We start from the raw sequence: 18,896 nt of genomic DNA, 5'->3' as shown, positions 1-18,896 counted from the left end.
TGCCTCCCAAATGCTGGGCTGATTCTGTTCTTACAAGTGTAGCATGCCTTCAGTCTCCTGAGACTAGGCCATGGCGTGGGAACCAGCTCAAGCAGTGGAGGCCTAGATGCCAAGAGGAAGGCCGGCTGCTTTCTTGGAGCTTTGAAATGACGTCACTGGCGTTCAACCTGCCTCTGAGAATTGAAGGGTGAAAATACAGGTTGGGATGGGCCCCTGAAACAGGTTGATTTGAACTATCACCGGGTAGCAGAGCCTCTTCCTGGGCAGCATATTCCAGGAATCTACATATTTTCTAGCCCTGTCATGACTTTTGCTAATCAGAATTTTCTTCCAGATAATTTCTATTTTCCTCTTGTGATGTGACTGTCAGTCCTCTGTGTTCTGCCCTAGGAGGCTCTCTGGACCTCTGTACGGTCTGAGCACCTTTGGGAAACAGGCAAACCCTGTTGTTGGCTGGGCTGCAGCCAGGCTTCTGCCAACTGGGCGGGCTTTGCTGCAACCTCTGCTGGGCATGTCTTTCTGCAGAGCGGGGCTGATGAGGACTACCAGCGCATCTACACCACAAAGATCAAGCCACGCCTGAGGTCAGAGGATGGAGTAGAGGGGGACCTTGGGGAGACCCAGAGCCGTACCATCACAGTGACCAGAAGGGTCACAGCCTACACTGTGGATGTGACCGGTCGAGAAGGGGTGAAGGACATTGACATCAGCAGCCCTGAGTTCATGATCAAGATACCAAGACATGAAGTGACTGAAATCTCCAACACAGACGTGGAAACCCAGTCTGGGAAGACGGTGATCAGACTGCCCTCAGGATCCGGGGCAGCCTCTCCAGCCGCAGGCTCCGCTGTGGATATCCGGGCAGGTGCCATTTCTGCTTCAGGGCCGGAGCTTGAAGGTGCCGGGCACTCAAATTTCCAGGTCACTGTGCCTGGGATAAAGGTGGGAAGCCCGGGCGTGAATGTCAAAGCAAAGGGCTTGGACTTGGGTGGCAAAGGAGGGAACCAAGTTCCAGGAGTGGACATCTCGTCTTCTCTTGGGGCTGGCTCAGTAGAGGTACGGGGCCCCTCCCTCCAGAGTGGCGACATTGGGAAAATTAAAATTCCTACCATGAAGATGCCAAAATTTGGTGTCTCAGCAGGCCCAGAGGGACAGATAGCAGAGGCAGGGCTGAGTGTTTCTGCACCTGAGTTCTCTGTGGGGCACAAGGGTGACAAGCCAGGCTTGACCATGGCTGAGAACATCCAGGCCCCTCATCTGGAAGTCAGTACCTCCTCTGTCAATACTGAGGGGCTTGAAGGGAAGCTGAAGGGTCCCCAGATCACTGGGCCATCATCACTTGAGGGTGACTTAGGCTTGAAAGGTACCAAGCTGCAAGGGAGCATGGGAGTAGATGCCTGTGCTTCTAAAATCAAGGGCGGCATCACTGGTCCCAGCGTGGAAATTCAAAGCCCTGATGTTGATGTTCATGGGCTAGGGGGCAAACTCAACATGCCCAAGATGAAAGTCCCTAAGTTCTCTGCCTCGGGTTCAAAGGGAGAGGGGGTCGGCATTGATGTGGCACTGCCCGCAGGTGAAGTGACCCTTCCTGGGGTCTCTGGGGAAGTCAGTGTGCCTGAGGTGGCTACTGGTGGGCTAGAAGGGAAGATGAAGGGTGCTAAAGTCAAGACTCCTGAAATGATTGTCCAGAAACCTAAAATCTCCATGCAGGATGTGGATCTGAGCCTTGGGTCCTGTAAACTGAAAGGCGACATGAAGGTGTCTGTTCCTGAGGTGAAAGGTGATGTTAAAGGCCCTCAGGTGTCAGTTAAAGGCTCCAGGGTGGACATAGAGACGCCAGACTTAGAGGGGACCTTGACAGGCCCCAAGCTCAGCAGCCCTTCTGGAAAAATAGGGGCCTGTAGGATTTCTATGGCAGATGTAGACTTAAATGTAGCTGCGCCGAAAGTGAAAGGGGGTGTAGATGTCATGCTCCCCAAAGTAGAAGGGAAAGCTAAAGGCCCCGAAGTTGACGTCAAAGGCCCCAAAATGGATATCAGTGCTCCAGATGTGGAAGTTCATGGCCCAGAATGGAACTTGAAAACGCCCAAGATGAAGATGCCTAAGTTCAGTGTCCCGGGAGTCAAAGGAGAGGGCCCTGATGTAGACGTGACTCTACCTAAAGGAGCTATCAGTATTTCAGGGCCTAAGGTCAATGTAGAAGCCCCAGATGTCAACATAGAGGGTCTGGGTGGCAAACTTGAAGGTCCTGATGTTAATCTGCCTGACCTAAGTGTTAAGACGCCAAAGATTTCTACGCCTGATGTGGACCTGCACATCAAAGGTGCAAAGGTGAAGGGAGAGTTTGACGTAGCAACACCAAAGCTTGAGGGAGAACTGAAAGGCCCCAAAGTGGACATTGATACCCCAGAAGTGGACGCTCATGGCCTAGACCTGAAGATACCCAAGATGAAAGTGCCCAAGTTCAGTGTGCCAGGGCTCAAAGCAGAAGGCCCAGAAGTGGATGTGAGCCTGCCAAACGCAAGTATGGACGTTTCTAGCCCTAAGGTGGAGGTCAGTGGTCCAGATGTTAGCATTGAAGGACCAGAAGGGAAGTTGAAAGGACATAAGTTTAAGATGCCTGAGATGAACATCAGAGCGCCAAAGATCTCCATGCCAGATGTGGACTTACACTTAAAAGGCCCCAGTGTAAAGGGACAATATGATGTCACAGTGCCAGGGCATGAAGGTGAGATTAAAGTTCCTGATGTCGAACTTAAAAGTGCTAAAGTGGACATTGATGTCCCAAATGTGGATGTCCAAAGTCCCGAATGGCACATGAAGATGCCCAAGATGAAAATGCCTAAGTTCGGCATGCCAGGCTTCAAGGCAGAGAGCCCAGAAATGGAGGTGAACCTTCCTAAGGCTGACATTGATATCTCAGGACCCAAGGTGGATGTCAAAGCTCCAGATGTGAGCATTGAAGGACCTGAAGGAAAGCTGAAAGGTCCTAAGCTGAAGATGCCCGAGATGAACATCAAAGCCCCCAAGATCTCCATGCCTGATGTAGATTTGCACATGAAAGGCCCCAAAGTAAAAGGAGAGTATGGTGTCACAGTGCCAAAGCTGGAAGGAGACCTGAAAGGCCCCAAAGTAGATGTCAGTGCTCCAGATGTTGACATTCATGGTCCTGACTGGAGCTTGAAAATGCCAAAGATTAAAATGCCCAAATTCAGCATGCCTAGTCTCAAAGGAGAAGGCCCAGAGTTGGATGTGAACTTGCCCAAGGCTGATGTGGATGTTTCTGTACCAAAGCTAGATATTAGTGCTCCAGACTTGAACCTTGAGGGAACGGAAGGGAAGTTGAAAGGCCCCAAGTTTAAGATGCCTGAGATGCATTTTAAGGCTCCAAAAGTGTCTTTACCAGATGTGGACCTGGATATCAAAGGACCCAAAGTGAAGGGAAATCTAGACATGTCTGCACCAAAAATAGAGGGAGAGATGAAAGTTCCAGATGTGGACATTAAAGGTCCGAATGTAGATATTAAAGTGCCGGATGTGGAAGGTCAAGGCCCAGACTGGAGCTTGAAAATGCCAAAGATGAAAATGCCCAAGTTTAGCATGCCTTCTCTCAAAGGTGAGGGCCCAGATGTGGACGTGAGCCTGCCTAAGGCTACCATTGATGTTTCAGGACCTAAAGTTGACATCGAAACCTCAGATGTGAGCCTTGAGGGCCCAGAAGGAAAGCTGAAAGGCCCCAAGTTCAAGATGCCTGAGATGCACTTCAAAGCCCCTAAGGTCTCCATGCCTGATGTGGACTTAAATTTGAAAGGTCCCAAAGTCAAGGGAGACATGGATGTGACAGTACCTAAGGTAGAAGGTGAAATGAAAATTCCAGATGTGGACATTAAAGGGCCCAAAGTGGACATTGATGCACCAGATGTTGAAGTTCACGGGCCGGACTGGAACCTGAAAATGCCCAAGATGAAAATGCCCAAGTTCAGCATGCCTGGCTTCAAAGCAGAGGGTCCAGAAGTGGATGTGAACCTACCCAAGGCTGACATTGATGTCTCAGGACCCAAAGTGGACATTGAGGCCCCAGATGTGAGCATCGAGGGACCAGAAGGGAAGCTGAAGAGCCCCAAGTTTAAGATGCCTGAGATGCACTTCAAAGCCCCTAAGGTCTCCATGCCTGATGTGGACTTAAATATTAAAGGGCCCAAAGGAAAAGCAGATGTGGATGTATCATTGCCTGAGGTAGAGGGTAAAGTAAAAGTGCCAGATGTGGACATTAAAGGACCCAAGGTTGACATTGATGCTCCAGATGTTGAAGTTCATGGCCCAGACTGGCACCTGAAGATGCCTAAAATGAAAATGCCCAAGTTCAGCATGCCTGGCTTCAAAGCAGAGGGCCCTGAAGTGGATGTGAACCTACCCAAGGCTGACATTGATGTCTCAGGACCCAAAGTGGACATTGAGGTTCCGGATGTGAATCTTGAAGGTCCAGATGCAAAACTAAAAGGCCTGAAATTTAAGATGCCAGAAATGAATATAAAACCTCAGAAGATCTCCATGCCGGATGTTAGCTTGAACTTGAAAGGCCCTAAAGTAAAAGGAGAATATGATGTGTCAGTTCCAAAAGTGGGAGGGGAAATAAAAGCCCCTGCTGTTGACATCAAAGGCCCCAAAGTAGAGGCACCAGATGTGGATGTTCATGGCCCAGACTGGCACCTGAAGATGCCCAAGGTGAAAATGCCCAAGTTCAGCATGCCTGGCTTCAAAGGAGAGGGTCCAGAAGTGGATGTGAACCTACCCAAGGCTGACATTGATGTGTCAGGACCCAAAGTGGACATTGGGGTTCCAGATGTGAATATTGAAGGTCCAGAAGGGAAACTAAAGGGTCCCAAGTTCAAGATGCCAAGCATGACTATACAGACACATAAAATCTCTATGCCTGATGTTGGGCTTAATCTGAAAGGACCTAAACTGAAAAGTGATATAGATGTTTCTCTTCCAAAAGTAGAGGGAGATTTGAAAGGTCCTGAAGTTGGTGTGGATGTCGGTGATATTGATATTGAATGTCCAGAAGGGAAACTGAAAGGTTCAAAGTTCAAGATGCCTGATATGCACTTCAAGGCCCCTAAGGTCTCCATGCCTGATGTGGACCTACACTTGAAAGGCCCCAAAGTCAAGGGGGACATGGACGTGACAGTACCCAAGATAGAAGGTGAAGTGAAAGTGCCAGATGTGGACATCAAAGGCCCCAAAGTGGACATTAATGCCCCAGATGTGGATGTTCATGGCCCAGACTGGCATCTGAAGATGCCCAAGGTGAAAATGCCCAAGTTCAGCATGCCTGGCTTCAAAGGAGAGGGTCCGGAAGTGGATGTGAACCTACCCAAGGCTGACATTGATGTCTCAGGACCCAAAGTGGACATTGATACTCCTGACTTGGATATTGAAGGACCAGAAGGAAAACTGAAAGGCTCCAAATTTAAGATGCCCAAGTTGAATATCAAGGCTCCCAAGATCTCCATGCCAGATGTGGACTTGAATTTAAAGGGGCCCAAACTGAAAGGAGAGATAGATGCTTCTGTGCCAGAAGTACAAGCTGATCTCAGAGGTCCTCAAGTTGATGTTAAAGGCCCCAACATGGATGTGAAAGTGCCTGATGTTGATCTGGAATGTCCTGATGCAAAGTTGAAGGGACCCAAGTTCAAGATGCCGGAGATGCACTTCAAGACCCCTAAGATCTCCATGCCTGATGTGGACTTACATTTGAAAGGCCCCAAAGTCAAGGGGGACATGGACGTGACTGTGCCAAAATTAGAGGGAGAATTAAAAGGCCCCAGTGTGGATGTGGAAGTGCCAGATGTTGATCTGGAATGTCCGGATGCAAAGTTGAAGGGCCCCAAGTTCAAGATGCCTGATATGCACTTCAAGGCCCCTAAGATCTCCATGCCTGATGTGGACTTACACTTGAAAGGCCCCAAAGTCAAGGGGGACATGGACGTGACAGTACCCAAGATAGAAGGTGAAGTGAAAGTGCCAGATGTGGACATCAAAGGCCCCAAAGTGGACATTAATGCTCCAGATGTGGATGTTCATGGCCCAGACTGGCATCTGAAGATGCCCAAGATGAAAATGCCCAAGTTCAGCATGCCTGGCTTCAAAGGAGAGGGTCCGGAAGTGGATGTGAACTTGCCCAAGGCTGACATTGATGTCTCAGGACCCAAAGTGGACATTGAGGCTCCTGATGTGAGCATTGAAGGACCAGAAGGGAAACTGAAGGGCCCCAAGTTCAAGATGCCTGATATGCATTTCAAGGCCCCCAAGATCTCCATGCCTGATGTAGACTTACACTTGAAAAGCCCTAAAGTAAAAGGTGACATGGATGTGACAGTTCCCAAACTGGAAGGAGATTTGAAAGGGTCCAGTATAGATGTAGAGATACCTGATGTTGATCTGGAATGTCCTGATGCAAAGTTGAAGGGACCCAAGTTCAAGATGCCAGAGATGCACTTCAAGACCCCTAAGATCTCCATGCCTGATGTGGACTTACATTTGAAAGGCCCCAAAGTCAAGGGGGACATGGACGTGACTGTGCCAAAATTAGAGGGAGAATTAAAAGGCCCCAGTGTGGATGTGGAAGTGCCAGATGTTGATCTGGAATGTCCGGATGCAAAGTTGAAGGGCCCCAAGTTCAAGATGCCTGATATGCACTTCAAGGCCCCTAAGATCTCCATGCCTGATGTGGACTTACACTTGAAAGGCCCCAAAGTCAAGGGGGACATGGACGTGACAGTACCCAAGATAGAAGGTGAAGTGAAAGTGCCAGATGTGGACATCAAAGGCCCCAAAGTGGACATTAATGCTCCAGATGTGGATGTTCATGGCCCAGACTGGCATCTGAAGATGCCCAAGATGAAAATGCCCAAGTTCAGCATGCCTGGCTTCAAAGGAGAGGGTCCAGAAGTGGATGTGAACCTACCCAAGGCTGACATTGATGTCTCAGGACCCAAAGTGGACATTGAGGTTCCTGACGTGAGCATTGAAGGACCAGAAGGGAAGCTGAAAGGTCCCAAGTTTAAGATGCCCGATATGCACTTCAAGGCCCCCAAGATCTCCATGCCTGATGTTGATTTCAACTTAAAGGGTCCTAAAATCAAAGGAGATATTGATGTCCCAAAGCTTGAGGGAGAAGTAAAGAGTCCAGAACTGGATATCAAAGGCCCCAAATTGGATGCTGACATACCAGAAGTTGCTGTCGAAGGCCCAGAAGGCAAATGGAAAAGCCCCAAGTTCAAGATGCCAGACATGCACTTTAAAACTCCGAAAATCTCCATGCCAGACATTGATCTTCACTTAAAGAGTCCAAAGATAAAGGGAGAGGTGGATGTAGAGGTTCCAAAATTGGAAGGAGACCTTAAAGGACCAAATGTGAACATGAGAGGGCCAGACATTGAGATTGAAGGACCAGAGGGCAAATTGAAGGGACCTAAGTTCAAGATGCCTGAGATGAACATCAAAGCGCCCAAGATCTCTATGCCTGACTTAGACTTACATCTTAAAGGTCCCAAAGTGAAGGGTGATGTGGATGTTTCCCTGCCCAAAGTAGAAGGTGACCTCAAAGGCCCAGAGGTTGACATTAAAGGCCCCAAAGTAGACCTCAGTGCTCCAGATGTGGATGTTCAGGGCCCAGACTGGCACCTAAAGATGCCCAAGATGAAAATGCCTAAGTTCAGCATGCCTGGCTTCAAAGCAGAGGGCCCAGAAGTGGATGTGAACCTTCCTAAGGCTGACATTGATGTCTCAGGACCCAAGATGGACATTGATGTTCCTGATGTCAGCATTGAGGGGCCAGAAGGGAAGCTGAAAGGTCCTAAGTTCAAGATGCCGGAGATGAACATCAAAGCCCCCAAGATCTCCATGCCTGACATTGATCTTAACCTGAAAGGCCCCAAAGTGAAGGGTGATGTGGACGTGTCTCTGCCCAAAGTGGAAGGTGAGATTAAAGTTCCTGAAGTGGACATCAAAGGCCCCAAAGTGGACATTGATGCTCCAGATGTTGATGTTCATGGTCCAGACTGGCACCTGAAGATGCCCAAAATAAAAATGCCCAAGTTCAGCATGCCTGGCTTCAAAGGAGAGGGTCCAGAAGTGGATGTGAACCTACCCAAGGCTGACATTGATGTCTCAGGACCCAAAGTGGACATTGAGGTTCCAGATGTGAATCTTGAAGGTCCAGATGCAAAACTGAAGGGTCCTAAGTTCAAGATGCCAGAGATGAACATCAAAGCACCCAAGATCTCCATGCCTGATTTGCATCTTAAAGGCCCCAAAGTGAAGGGTGATGTGGATGTTTCCCTGCCCAAAGTGGAAGGAGACCTCAGAGGGCCAGAGGTTGACATCAAAGGCCCCAAAGTGGACCTCAGTGCTCCAGATGTGGATGTTCATGGTCCTGATTGGCACCTGAAGATGCCCAAGATGAAAATGCCTAAGTTCAGCATGCCTGGCTTCAAAGCAGAGGGCCCAGAAGTGGATGTGAACCTCCCTAAGGCTGACATTGATGTCTCAGGGCCTAAAGTGGACATTGAGGTTCCTGATGTCAGCATTGAGGGGCCAGAAGGGAAGTTGAAAGGTCCTAAGTTCAAGATGCCTGAGATGAACATCAAAGCCCCCAAGATCTCCATGCCTGACATTGATCTTAACCTGAAAGGCCCCAAAGTGAAGGGTGATGTGGACGTGTCTCTGCCCAAAGTGGAAGGTGAGATTAAAGTTCCTGAAGTGGACATCAAAGGCCCCAAAGTGGACATTGATGCTCCAGATGTTGATGTTCATGGCCCAGACTGGCACCTGAAGATGCCCAAGGTAAAAATGCCCAAGTTCAGCATGCCTGGCTTCAAAGGAGAGGGTCCAGAAGTGGATGTGAACCTACCCAAGGCTGACATTGATGTCTCAGGACCCAAAGTGGACATTGAGGTTCCAGATGTGAATCTTGAAGGTCCAGATGCAAAACTGAAGGGTCCTAAGTTCAAGATGCCAGAGATGAACATCAAAGCACCCAAGATCTCCATGCCTGATTTGCATCTTAAAGGCCCCAAAATGAAGGGTGATGTGGATGTTTCACTTCCAAATGTAGAGGGTGATTTGAAAGAGCCTTCTCTTGACATAAAGGGCCCCAAATTAGATGTCAGTGCTCCAGATATTGACATTCATGGTCCTGAGGGCAAATTGAAAGGTCCTAAACTGAAAATGCCTGACATGCATGTAAACATGCCCAAGATTTCTATGCCAGAAATTGACTTGAATTTGAAGGGCTCCAAGCTCAAGGGAGATGTTGATATCTCTGGACCCAAATTGGAGGGTGACATTAAAACTCCCAAGTTAGATGTGAAGGTCCCAGAAGTGGACATTTCTGCTCCTAAGGTCAATATTGATGGGAAATCAAAGAAATCTCGTTTTAAGCTTCCTAAATTCAATTTTTCTGGGTCCAAAGTTCAGACACCTGAAGTGGATGTCAAAGTTAAGAAGCCAGATGTTGATGTAACAGCTCCAAAAGTTGATATTAGTGCTCCAGAAGTTGAAGTCCAAGGGAAAGTGAAAGGAACAAAGTTCAAAATGCCTTTCCTGAGCATTTCATCTCCCAAAGTCTCCATGCCTGATGTGGAGTTAAACTTGAAAGGTCCTAAAGTCAAAGGAGACTTAGATGTAGCAGGCCCAAATTTAGAAGGAGACTTTAAAGGTCCCAAAGTGGATATTAAAGCACCAGAAGTGCATCTTAATGCACCTGATGTGGATGTTCATGGTCCAGAGTGGAATCTGAAGATGCCCAAGATGAAAATGCCCAAGTTCAGTGTGTCTGGATTGAAAGCGGAGGGACCTGATGTGGATTTACCAAAGGGAGAAATCAATATAGAAGGTCCAAGTATGAATATTGAGGGCCCAGAATTCAATGTAGAATGTCCAGAGGGAGGCATAAAAGGCCCTAAATTCAAGATGCCAGAGATGAATATCAAAGCTCCCAAGATCTCTATGCCTGACATTGACTTTAACCTAAAAGGCCCAAAAGTGAAGGGTGATGTGGATGTTTCTATTCCCAAATTAGAAGGGGATATTAAAGGACCAGAGGTTGACATCAAAGGTCCTAAAGTGGACATGGATGCTCCAGATGTTGATGTTCATGGCCCAGACTGGCACCTGAAGATGCCCAAGGTAAAAATGCCCAAGTTCAGCATGCCTGGATTCAAAGGAGAAGGCCCTGAAATAGATGTGAACCTACCCAAGGCTGACATTGATGTCTCAGGACCCAAAGTGGACATTGAGGTTCCAGATGTGAATCTTGAAGGTCCAGATGCAAAACTGAAGGGTCCTAAGTTCAAAATGCCTGAGATGAACATCAAAGCACCCAAGATCTCCATGCCTGACATTGATCTTCATCTGAAAGGTCCAAAATTGAAAAGTGATGTGGATGTGTCCCTGCCCAAAGTGGAAGGTGACCTCAAAGGCCCAGAAGTGGACATCAAAGGCCCCAAAGTGGACATTGAGGTTCCTGATGTCAGCATTGAGGGGCCAGAAGGGAAGTTGAAAGGTCCTAAGTTCAAGATGCCTGAGATGAACATCAAAGCCCCCAAGATCTCCATGCCTGACATTGATCTTAACCTGAAAGGCCCCAAAGTGAAGGGTGATGTGGACGTGTCTCTGCCCAAAGTGGAAGGTGAGATTAAAGTTCCTGAAGTGGACATCAAAGGCCCCAAAGTGGACATTGATGCTCCAGATGTTGATGTTCATGGTCCAGACTGGCACCTGAAGATGCCCAAAATAAAAATGCCCAAGTTCAGCATGCCTGGCTTCAAAGGAGAGGGTCCAGAAGTGGATGTGAACCTACCCAAGGCTGACATTGATGTCTCAGGACCCAAAGTGGACATTGAGGTTCCAGATGTGAATCTTGAAGGTCCAGATGCAAAACTGAAGGGTCCTAAGTTCAAGATGCCAGAGATGAACATCAAAGCACCCAAGATCTCCATGCCTGATTTGCATCTTAAAGGCCCCAAAGTGAAGGGTGATGTGGATGTTTCCCTGCCCAAAGTAGAAGGTGACCTCAAAGGCCCAGAGGTTGACATTAAAGGTCCCAAAGTAGACCTCAGTGCTCCAGATGTGGATGTTCATGGTCCTGATTGGCACCTGAAGATGCCCAAGATGAAAATGCCTAAGTTCAGCATGCCTGGCTTCAAAGCAGAGGGCCCAGAAGTGGATGTGAACCTCCCTAAGGCTGACATTGATGTCTCAGGGCCTAAAGTGGACATTGATGTTCCTGATGTCAGCATTGAGGGGCCAGAAGGGAAGCTGAAAGGTCCTAAGTTCAAGATGCCTGAGATGAACATCAAAGCCCCCAAGATCTCCATGCCTGACATTGATCTTAACCTGAAAGGCCCCAAAGTGAAGGGTGATGTGGACGTGTCTCTGCCCAAAGTGGAAGGTGAGATTAAAGTTCCTGAAGTGGACATCAAAGGCCCCAAAGTGGACATTGATGCTCCAGATGTTGAAGTTCATGGTCCAGACTGGCACCTAAAGATGCCCAAAATAAAAATGCCCAAGTTCAGCATGCCTGGCTTCAAAGGAGAGGGTCCAGAAGTGGATTTGAACCTACCCAAGGCTGACATTGATGTCTCAGGACCCAAAGTGGACATTGAGGTTCCAGATGTGAATCTTGAAGGTCCAGATGCAAAACTGAAGGGTCCTAAGTTCAAGATGCCAGAGATGAACATCAAAGCACCCAAGATCTCCATGCCTGATTTGCATCTTAAAGGCCCCAAAGTGAAGGGTGATGTGGATGTTTCCCTGCCCAAAGTGGAAGGAGACCTCAGAGGGCCAGAGGTTGACATCAAAGGCCCCAAAGTGGACATTAATGCGCCAGATGTGGATGTTCATGGTCCAGACTGGCACCTGAAGATGCCCAAGATGAAAATGCCTAAGTTCAACATGCCTGGCTTCAAAGCAGAGGGTCCTGAAGTGGATGCTAATTTGCCCAAAGCTGACATTAGTGTCTCTGGCCCCAAGGTGGACATTGACACTCCTGACATTGACATTCATGGGCCGGAAGGGAAACTGAAGGGCCCTAAGTTTAAAATGCCTGATCTCCACCTTAAGGCACCCAAGATCTCAATGCCAGACATTGATTTAAATCTGAAAGGCCCCAAAGTGAAGGGTGATGTGGATGTGTCTCTGCCCAAAGTGGAAGGAGATATCAAAGGGCCAGATGTGGACATCAAAGGCCCTAAAGTGGACATTAATGCCCCAGATGTTGATGTTCATGGCCCAGACTGGCACCTGAAGATGCCCAAGGTGAAAATGCCCAAGTTCAGCATGCCTGGCTTTAAAGGCGAGGGTCCAGAAGTGGATGTAAACCTACCTAAGGCTGACATTGATGTCTCAGGACCCAAAGTGGACATTGAGGTTCCAGATGTGAATCTTGAAGGTCCAGATGCAAAACTGAAGGGTCCTAAGTTCAAGATGCCTGAGATGAACATCAAAGCACCGAAGATCTCCATGCCTGACATTGATCTTCATCTGAAAGGTCCAAAATTGAAAGGTGATGTGGATGTGTCCCTGCCCAAAGTGGAAGGTGACCTCAAAGGCCCAGAAGTGGACATCAAAGGCCCCAAAGTGGACATTGATGCTCCAGATGTGGATGTTCATGGCCCAGACTGGCACCTGAAGATGCCCAAGGTAAAAATGCCCAAGTTCAGCATGCCTGGCTTCAAAGGAGAGGGTCCGGAAGTGGATGTGAACCTACCCAAAGCTGACATTGATGTCTCAGGACCCAAAGTGGACATTGATGTTCCAGATGTGAATGTTGGTGTGTCAAATGTGAAAGCGAAGGGTCCCAAATTTAAGATGCCTGAGATGAACATCAAAGCACCTAAAATCTCCATGCCTGACTTTGATTTGCATCTTAAGGGTCCTAAGGTGAAGGGCGATGTGGATGCTTCCCTGCCTAAAATGGAAGGTGAACTAAAGGGCTCTGGTATTGATATCAAGGGTCCCAGTGTGGATATTGACACTCCTGATGTCAATATTGAAGGTCCAGAAGGAAAATTAAAAGGACCCAAATTTAAAATGCCAGACATGCACATCAAAGCTCCCAAGATTTCCATGCCTGACTTTGACTTAAACCTTAAAGGGCCTAAGGTAAAGGGAGAGGTGGATATTGCACTCCCCAAGGTTGAAGGTGATCTCAAAGGGCCAGAGATAGACATTGAGGGTCCTGAAGGAAAACTAAAAGGTCCCAAATTTAAGATGCCAGATGTCCATTTCAAAACTCCACAAATCTCAATGAGTGACATTGATTTGAACATGAAAGGACCCAAGGTAAAGGGAGATTTGGACATCTCTATTCCTAAACTAGAAGGAGATTTGAAAGGTCCCAAAGTGGATGTGAAAGGTCCTAAATTGGACATCGACACTCCTGACATTGACATTCATGGGCCAGAAGGGAAACTGAAGGGCCCCAAGTTTAAAATGCCTGATCTCCACCTCAAGGCACCCAAGATCTCAATGCCAGAAGTTGACTTAAATCTCAAAGGGCCAAAAGTGAAGGGTGATGTGGATGTGTCTCTGCCAAAAGTGGAAGGTGACCTGAAAGGCCCTGAAGTTGACATTAAAGGCCCTAAAGTGGACATTAATGCCCCAGATGTTGATGTTCATGGACCAGACTGGCACCTGAAGATGCCCAAGGTGAAAATGCCCAAGTTCAGCATGCCTGGCTTCAAAGGAGAAGGCCCTGAAATAGATGTGAACCTACCCAAGGCTGACATTGATGTCTCAGGACCCAAAGTGGACATTGAGGTTCCAGATTTGAATCTTGAAGGTCCAGATGCAAAACTGAAGGGTCCTAAGTTCAAGATGCCAGAGATGAACATCAAAGCACCCAAGATCTCCATGCCTGACATTGATCTTCATCTGAAAGGTCCAAAATTGAAAGGTGATGTGGATGTGTCTCTGCCCAAAGTGGAAGGTGACCTCAAAGGCCCAGAAGTGGATATTGCAGGCCCCAAAGTGGACATTGATGTTCCTGATGTCAACATTGAGGGGCCAGAAGGGAAGTTGAAAGGTCCTAAGTTCAAGATGCCTGAGATGAACATAAAAGCTCCCAAGATCTCCATGCCTGACATTGGTTTAAACCTGAAAGGCCCCAAAGTGAAGGGTGATGTGGATATGTCTCTGCCCAAAGTGGAAGGTGAGATTAAAGTTCCTGAGGTGGACATCAAAGGCCCCAAAGTGGACATGGACGCTCCAGATGTTGAAGTTCATGGTCCAGACTGGCACCTGAAGATGCCCAAGGTGAAAATGCCCAAGTTCAGCATGCCTGGCTTCAAAGGAGAGGGCCCTGAAGTGGATGTAAACCTCCCTAAGGCTAACATTGATGTCTCAGGACCCAAAATGGACATTGAGGCTCCAGATGTGAATATTGAGGGTCCAGATATGAAAGTGAAGGGTCCCAAATTCAAGATGCCTGAGATTAACATCAAGGCTCCCAAGATCTCCATGCCTGATGTTGATCTTGAGCTAAAAGGCCCCAAAATAAAAGGAGATTTTGATGGGTCTGTTCCTAAGATTGAAGGTACTCTCAAGGGACCTGAGATAGACCTGAAAGGTCCTGGTTTGGATTTTGAAGGCCCTGATGCTAAACTTAGTGGCCCTAACTTGAAGATGCCATCCCTGGATGTATCTGCTCCTGATGTTAATCTCCATATCAAGACGCCAAAAATTGGAGTTTCTGGGCCTAAGTTAGGAGGTGGTGAAGTGGACCTCAAGGGGCCCAAAGTGGATTTGGACACTCCAAGCTTAGACGTCCACATGGAGAGCCCAGATATTAATATTGAGGGGCCAGATGTTAAAGTACCAAAGTTTAAGAAACCCAAGTTTGGATTTGGTGTAAAAGGCCCCAAAGCTGATATCAAGACACCCTCAGTTGATGTGACTGTCCCCGAAGCAGAGCTGAGTGTTGAGACTCCTGAAGTAAACATAGGTGGCAAGGGCAAGAAAAGCAAGTTCAAAATGCCTAAAATTCACATGAGCGGCCCTAAAGTTAAAGCCAAGAAACAGGGGTTTGATTTGAATGTTCCTGGGGGTGAGCTTGAGGCCAATCTCAAGACCCCTGACATGGATGTCAGTGTTGCAGGGCCTGACGCTACACTCAAAGCTGACGTAAAATCTCCCAAAGTCAAGAAAACTATGTTTGGAAAGATGTACTTCCCAGATGTGGAATTTGACATCAAGTCACCTAAGTTTAAAGCAGAGGCTCCCCTACCTAGCCCCAAGCTGGAAGGTGAGATCAAGGCACCTGGTGTGGATATGTCTTCACCAGAGGTTCACGTGGAAGTGCCTGATATCCATGTGAAGGCTCCCAAGTTCAAGGTGCCAGGTGTGGACGTCTCAGTGCCAAAGATAGAGGGCAACTTGAAAGGTCCCACAGTGCAGGCAAACTTGGACACGCCTGACATCAACATTGAAGGCCCCGATGCTAAAATCAAAGCACCCTCCTTTAGTGTTTCTGCTCCTCAAGTCTCCATACCCGATGTGAATGTCAAGTTGAAAGGACCAAAGGTAAAGGGTGAGGTTCCCAGCGTGGAACTGAAAGGACCTGACGTTGATCTGCAAGGTCCAGAAGGAAAAATCAAATTCCCTAAATTCTCATTGCCCAAGATCAGTGCTCCTGGAGTGAAGATGGAAGGTGAATGCACTGGGATCTCTGCTCAGATTCCCTCTCTTGAAGGAGGCCTGAACACATCAGATGTTAAGTTTGAAGGGCCTGATATTTCTGTAAAAGGCCCAGGAATGGACTTGCCTTCGGTGGACCTCTCTATGCCTAAACTTTCTGGGCCTGACCTTGACCTGAACTTGAAAGGACCAAGTTTGAAGGGAGACCTGGGAGCATCCAGTCCCAGCATGAAGCTACACGCTCCAGGTCTTGACCTCAAAGGCGTTGGTGGAAAAGTACAGATAGGAGGAGATGGTGTGAACGTGTCAGGGATTGATGCCACAACAGCACTTCATGTGGGGGCACCAGATGTGACACTGAAGGGACCAAGCCTACAGGGAGACTTGGCTGTGTCTGGGGACATCAAGTGCCCTAAAATTTCTGCGGGTACTCCTGATCTCAGCTTAGAGGCCTCAGAAGGTGGTGTCAAACTTCCCCGCATGAAGCTGCCTCAGTTTGGTGTTTCCACTCCGGGGTCTGACTTGGACATGAACATCAAGGGGCCACAAGTTTGTGGAGAACTAAAGGGGCCAGGGATGGATGTGAACCTGAAAGGGCCTCAGACCTCCACGCCAAGCGTGGACTTTAACTTGGAAGGACCAAAAGTGAAGGGGAGCCTCGGGACCGCTGCGGGAGGTCTTCCAGGCATCAGCGTTCAAGGCCTAGAAGGAAGCCTTCAAATGCCCGGGGTTAAGGCTTCTGGGTGTGGTGTGAAACTCCCAACAGGGCAGATTTCTGGTCCTGAAATTCAAGGAGATCTGAAAGGTTCCGGAATACATCTCCATGGGGCTGTCCCCGATGTCAGCATCAAGGGACCTTCCTTTAATGTGGCATCTCCTGAGTCAGGTTTTGGTGTCAGCTTGAAGGGCCCCAAAGTCAAAGGAGGTGTAGATGTTTCAGGCGGTGTCAGTGTACCAGATATCAGTCTGGGTGAAGGGCATATGAGTGTCAAAGGCTCTGGAGCTGAGTGGAAGGGACCTCAGGTCTCCTCCTCTCTCAACGTGGATACATCCAAACTTGCTGGGAACCTTCATTTCTCAGGACCAAAGATAGAGGGAGGCATGAAAGGAGGCCAGGTTGGGCTCCAGGGCCCTGGTCTGAGTGTATCTGGGCCTCAAGGTCACTTGGAAAGTGGATCTGGAAAAGTAACATTCCCCAAGATGAAGATCCCGAAGTTTACCTTCTCTGGCCGTGAGCTCGTTGGCAGAGAAGTAGGGGTGGATGTCAACTTCCCTAAGGTGGAGGCCAATGTGCAGGCTGGTGCCGGAGAAGGCGAGTGGGAAGAGTCTGAGGTGAAACTGAAAAAATCCAAAATCAAAATGCCCAAATTCAATTTCTCCAAACCTAAAGGGAAAGGTGGTGCCACCGGCTCACCAGAAGCATCCATTTCTGGGTCCAAAGGGGACCTGAAGAGCTCAAAGGCCAGCTTGGGCTCTCTGGAGGGAGAGGCAGAAGCTGAAGCGTCTTCACCCAAAGGCAAGTTCTCCCTATTTAAAAGTAAGAAGCCAAGACACCGCTCCAACTCCTTCAGTGACGAGAGGGAGTCCTCGGCGCCTTCCACCCCGACTGGGACTTTGGAGTTTGCAGGTGGAGAAGCTAAAGGCAAACACGGGAAGCTGAAATTCGGTACCTTCGGTGGGTTAGGGTCAAAGAGCAAAGGTCATTATGAGGTGACTGGGAGTGATGATGAGGCAGGCAAGTTACAAGGGAGTGGAGTGTCCTTGGCCTCAAAGAAGTCCCGACTGTCTTCTTCCTCTAGCAATGACAGTGGGACAAAGGCTGGCATCCAGCTTCCGGAGGTAGAGCTATCAATTTCCACAAAGAAAGAGTAGTGGGCTCTGTATGTGTGTACATATACATATGTATAAATGCATCAGCCTTGGGTGTGTTTGTATATAAACTCCAAAGAGAAACACCCCAACAGCCTCAGCAATAATGCAAAGATCTTGCCTCTGCCGATGGCAAGTGCTGACAAACCAAGGCCTCTCGGCTCCTGGGACTCTGAAGCCAGGTAAAGAGTTCTAAGCTCATCTGGCCCATGTGCAAAGTCAGCAGTATTTGCCTTAAGATTTCAGTGTTTTGGTTTCTTTTTTTTTTTTTTTCCTTTTGCATTGAATGCTGAGAGCTCGTGTTTACCAAGCAAGCTTTTATGTTTATCATCCTTACTTTCCTGAACATTGTTAGTACCTGGGTAGTGGAAACCCACTTTTTTTTCCATTGTAATGACTTTGGGGGCTTTTGTGAGTAAGGGAGGGTGGGATAAAAGGTGACAGAGGGGGCCAGGTCTTCATTGCTCTGAAGGTTGGACCTGTACGAACAGCGACACCCTGGCATGGCCCTGAGGAGGTGGCAGCCAGCAGGTGGTGTTTCTCAACCTCTGGGGGAGCCTGACTTTTATCTCCAGCTGTGTTGGCCCCAGCCTAGTTTGGTGCTCAAGGTGAGAGGGGTTTTGAATCTGCTTGCAAATTTTCCTACCCACCAGGTCAATGCGAGGGCCTTCCATTCTGGGCTTGGTAAGAAAAGTGTTCATCCGTGAGAAAAGTTCTGCTTTCTTTTTTTAACAAATGTCATCATGATTAAGGAAATGTCTGGCACTTTAATGTCAAATTAATTGAGGATGTAAGAAAGTTGATGCTGTTCAAGGCAAATAAAGCTGTTTATTAACCCTGATGCATTGTGCTCCTGCATTCTGTGTGGAGGGAACGAAGCCCAAGGAGGTCACATACACAGCCCTCGCTGAGCACGATCCGCCCGGTGGCATTGCTAGTTTTGTTAGTGACTTTAAGGCTGACCTCTGCCCACGTACCAGGAGGAAGATTTTGCTTTTTGATTCTCTTCATTGCTGAGTGACTGAGAGGGGCTAGCGGCCATACTTCCCTGGAGAACACCTACCTTAGTGTGAGCAAGACCTTAGAAGAGGGTGGAGGTGGAGGAGAGATGTAATTCAGTTAATTGAGTGTTTGGCTGGGTTAGGGCCCCAGAAACATGTAAGACTCTTCATAACAGCAATGCCAGCACATAGGGGTGGAGGCAGAAGGATTCTTTTTATTTATTATTATTATTATTATTTTTTTTTATTTTTGAGACAGGCATTTTGTATTTTGAGACTCACTGTATCCAAGTATCCAAGGCTGTCCTGAATTTGACACAATCT

The 18,896-nt window shown here is 48.1% G+C and overlaps 1 protein-coding gene across 6 annotated transcripts in view; it reads left to right on the top strand.

Annotated features, from left to right (window-relative positions):
- AHNAK (AHNAK nucleoprotein) overlaps positions 1–18,896 on the top strand; it is a 92,620-nt gene that overhangs the window by 12,335 nt on the left and 61,389 nt on the right. For 2 of the 6 annotated variants that reach the window (XM_084773070.1, XM_084773071.1), the window contains exon 5: positions 526–18,412. The exons of 3 other annotated variants lie outside the window; for them this stretch is intronic. In XM_084773070.1, the coding sequence (XP_084629196.1) occupies positions 526–17,574 (17,049 nt within the window). In that variant the 3' untranslated portion in view covers positions 17,575–18,412. Of the gene's footprint in view, positions 1–525; positions 18,413–18,896 lie in introns of those variants that run through there. One more of the 6 variants, XM_084773072.1, reaches the window with a different exon arrangement.

This window comes from Acomys minous (assembly GCF_964271855.1).
Source record: "Acomys minous genome assembly, chromosome: 2".
NCBI lineage: Eukaryota > Metazoa > Chordata > Mammalia > Rodentia > Muridae > Acomys > Acomys minous.
This window is presented reverse-complemented; position numbering and strand designations above follow the sequence as displayed.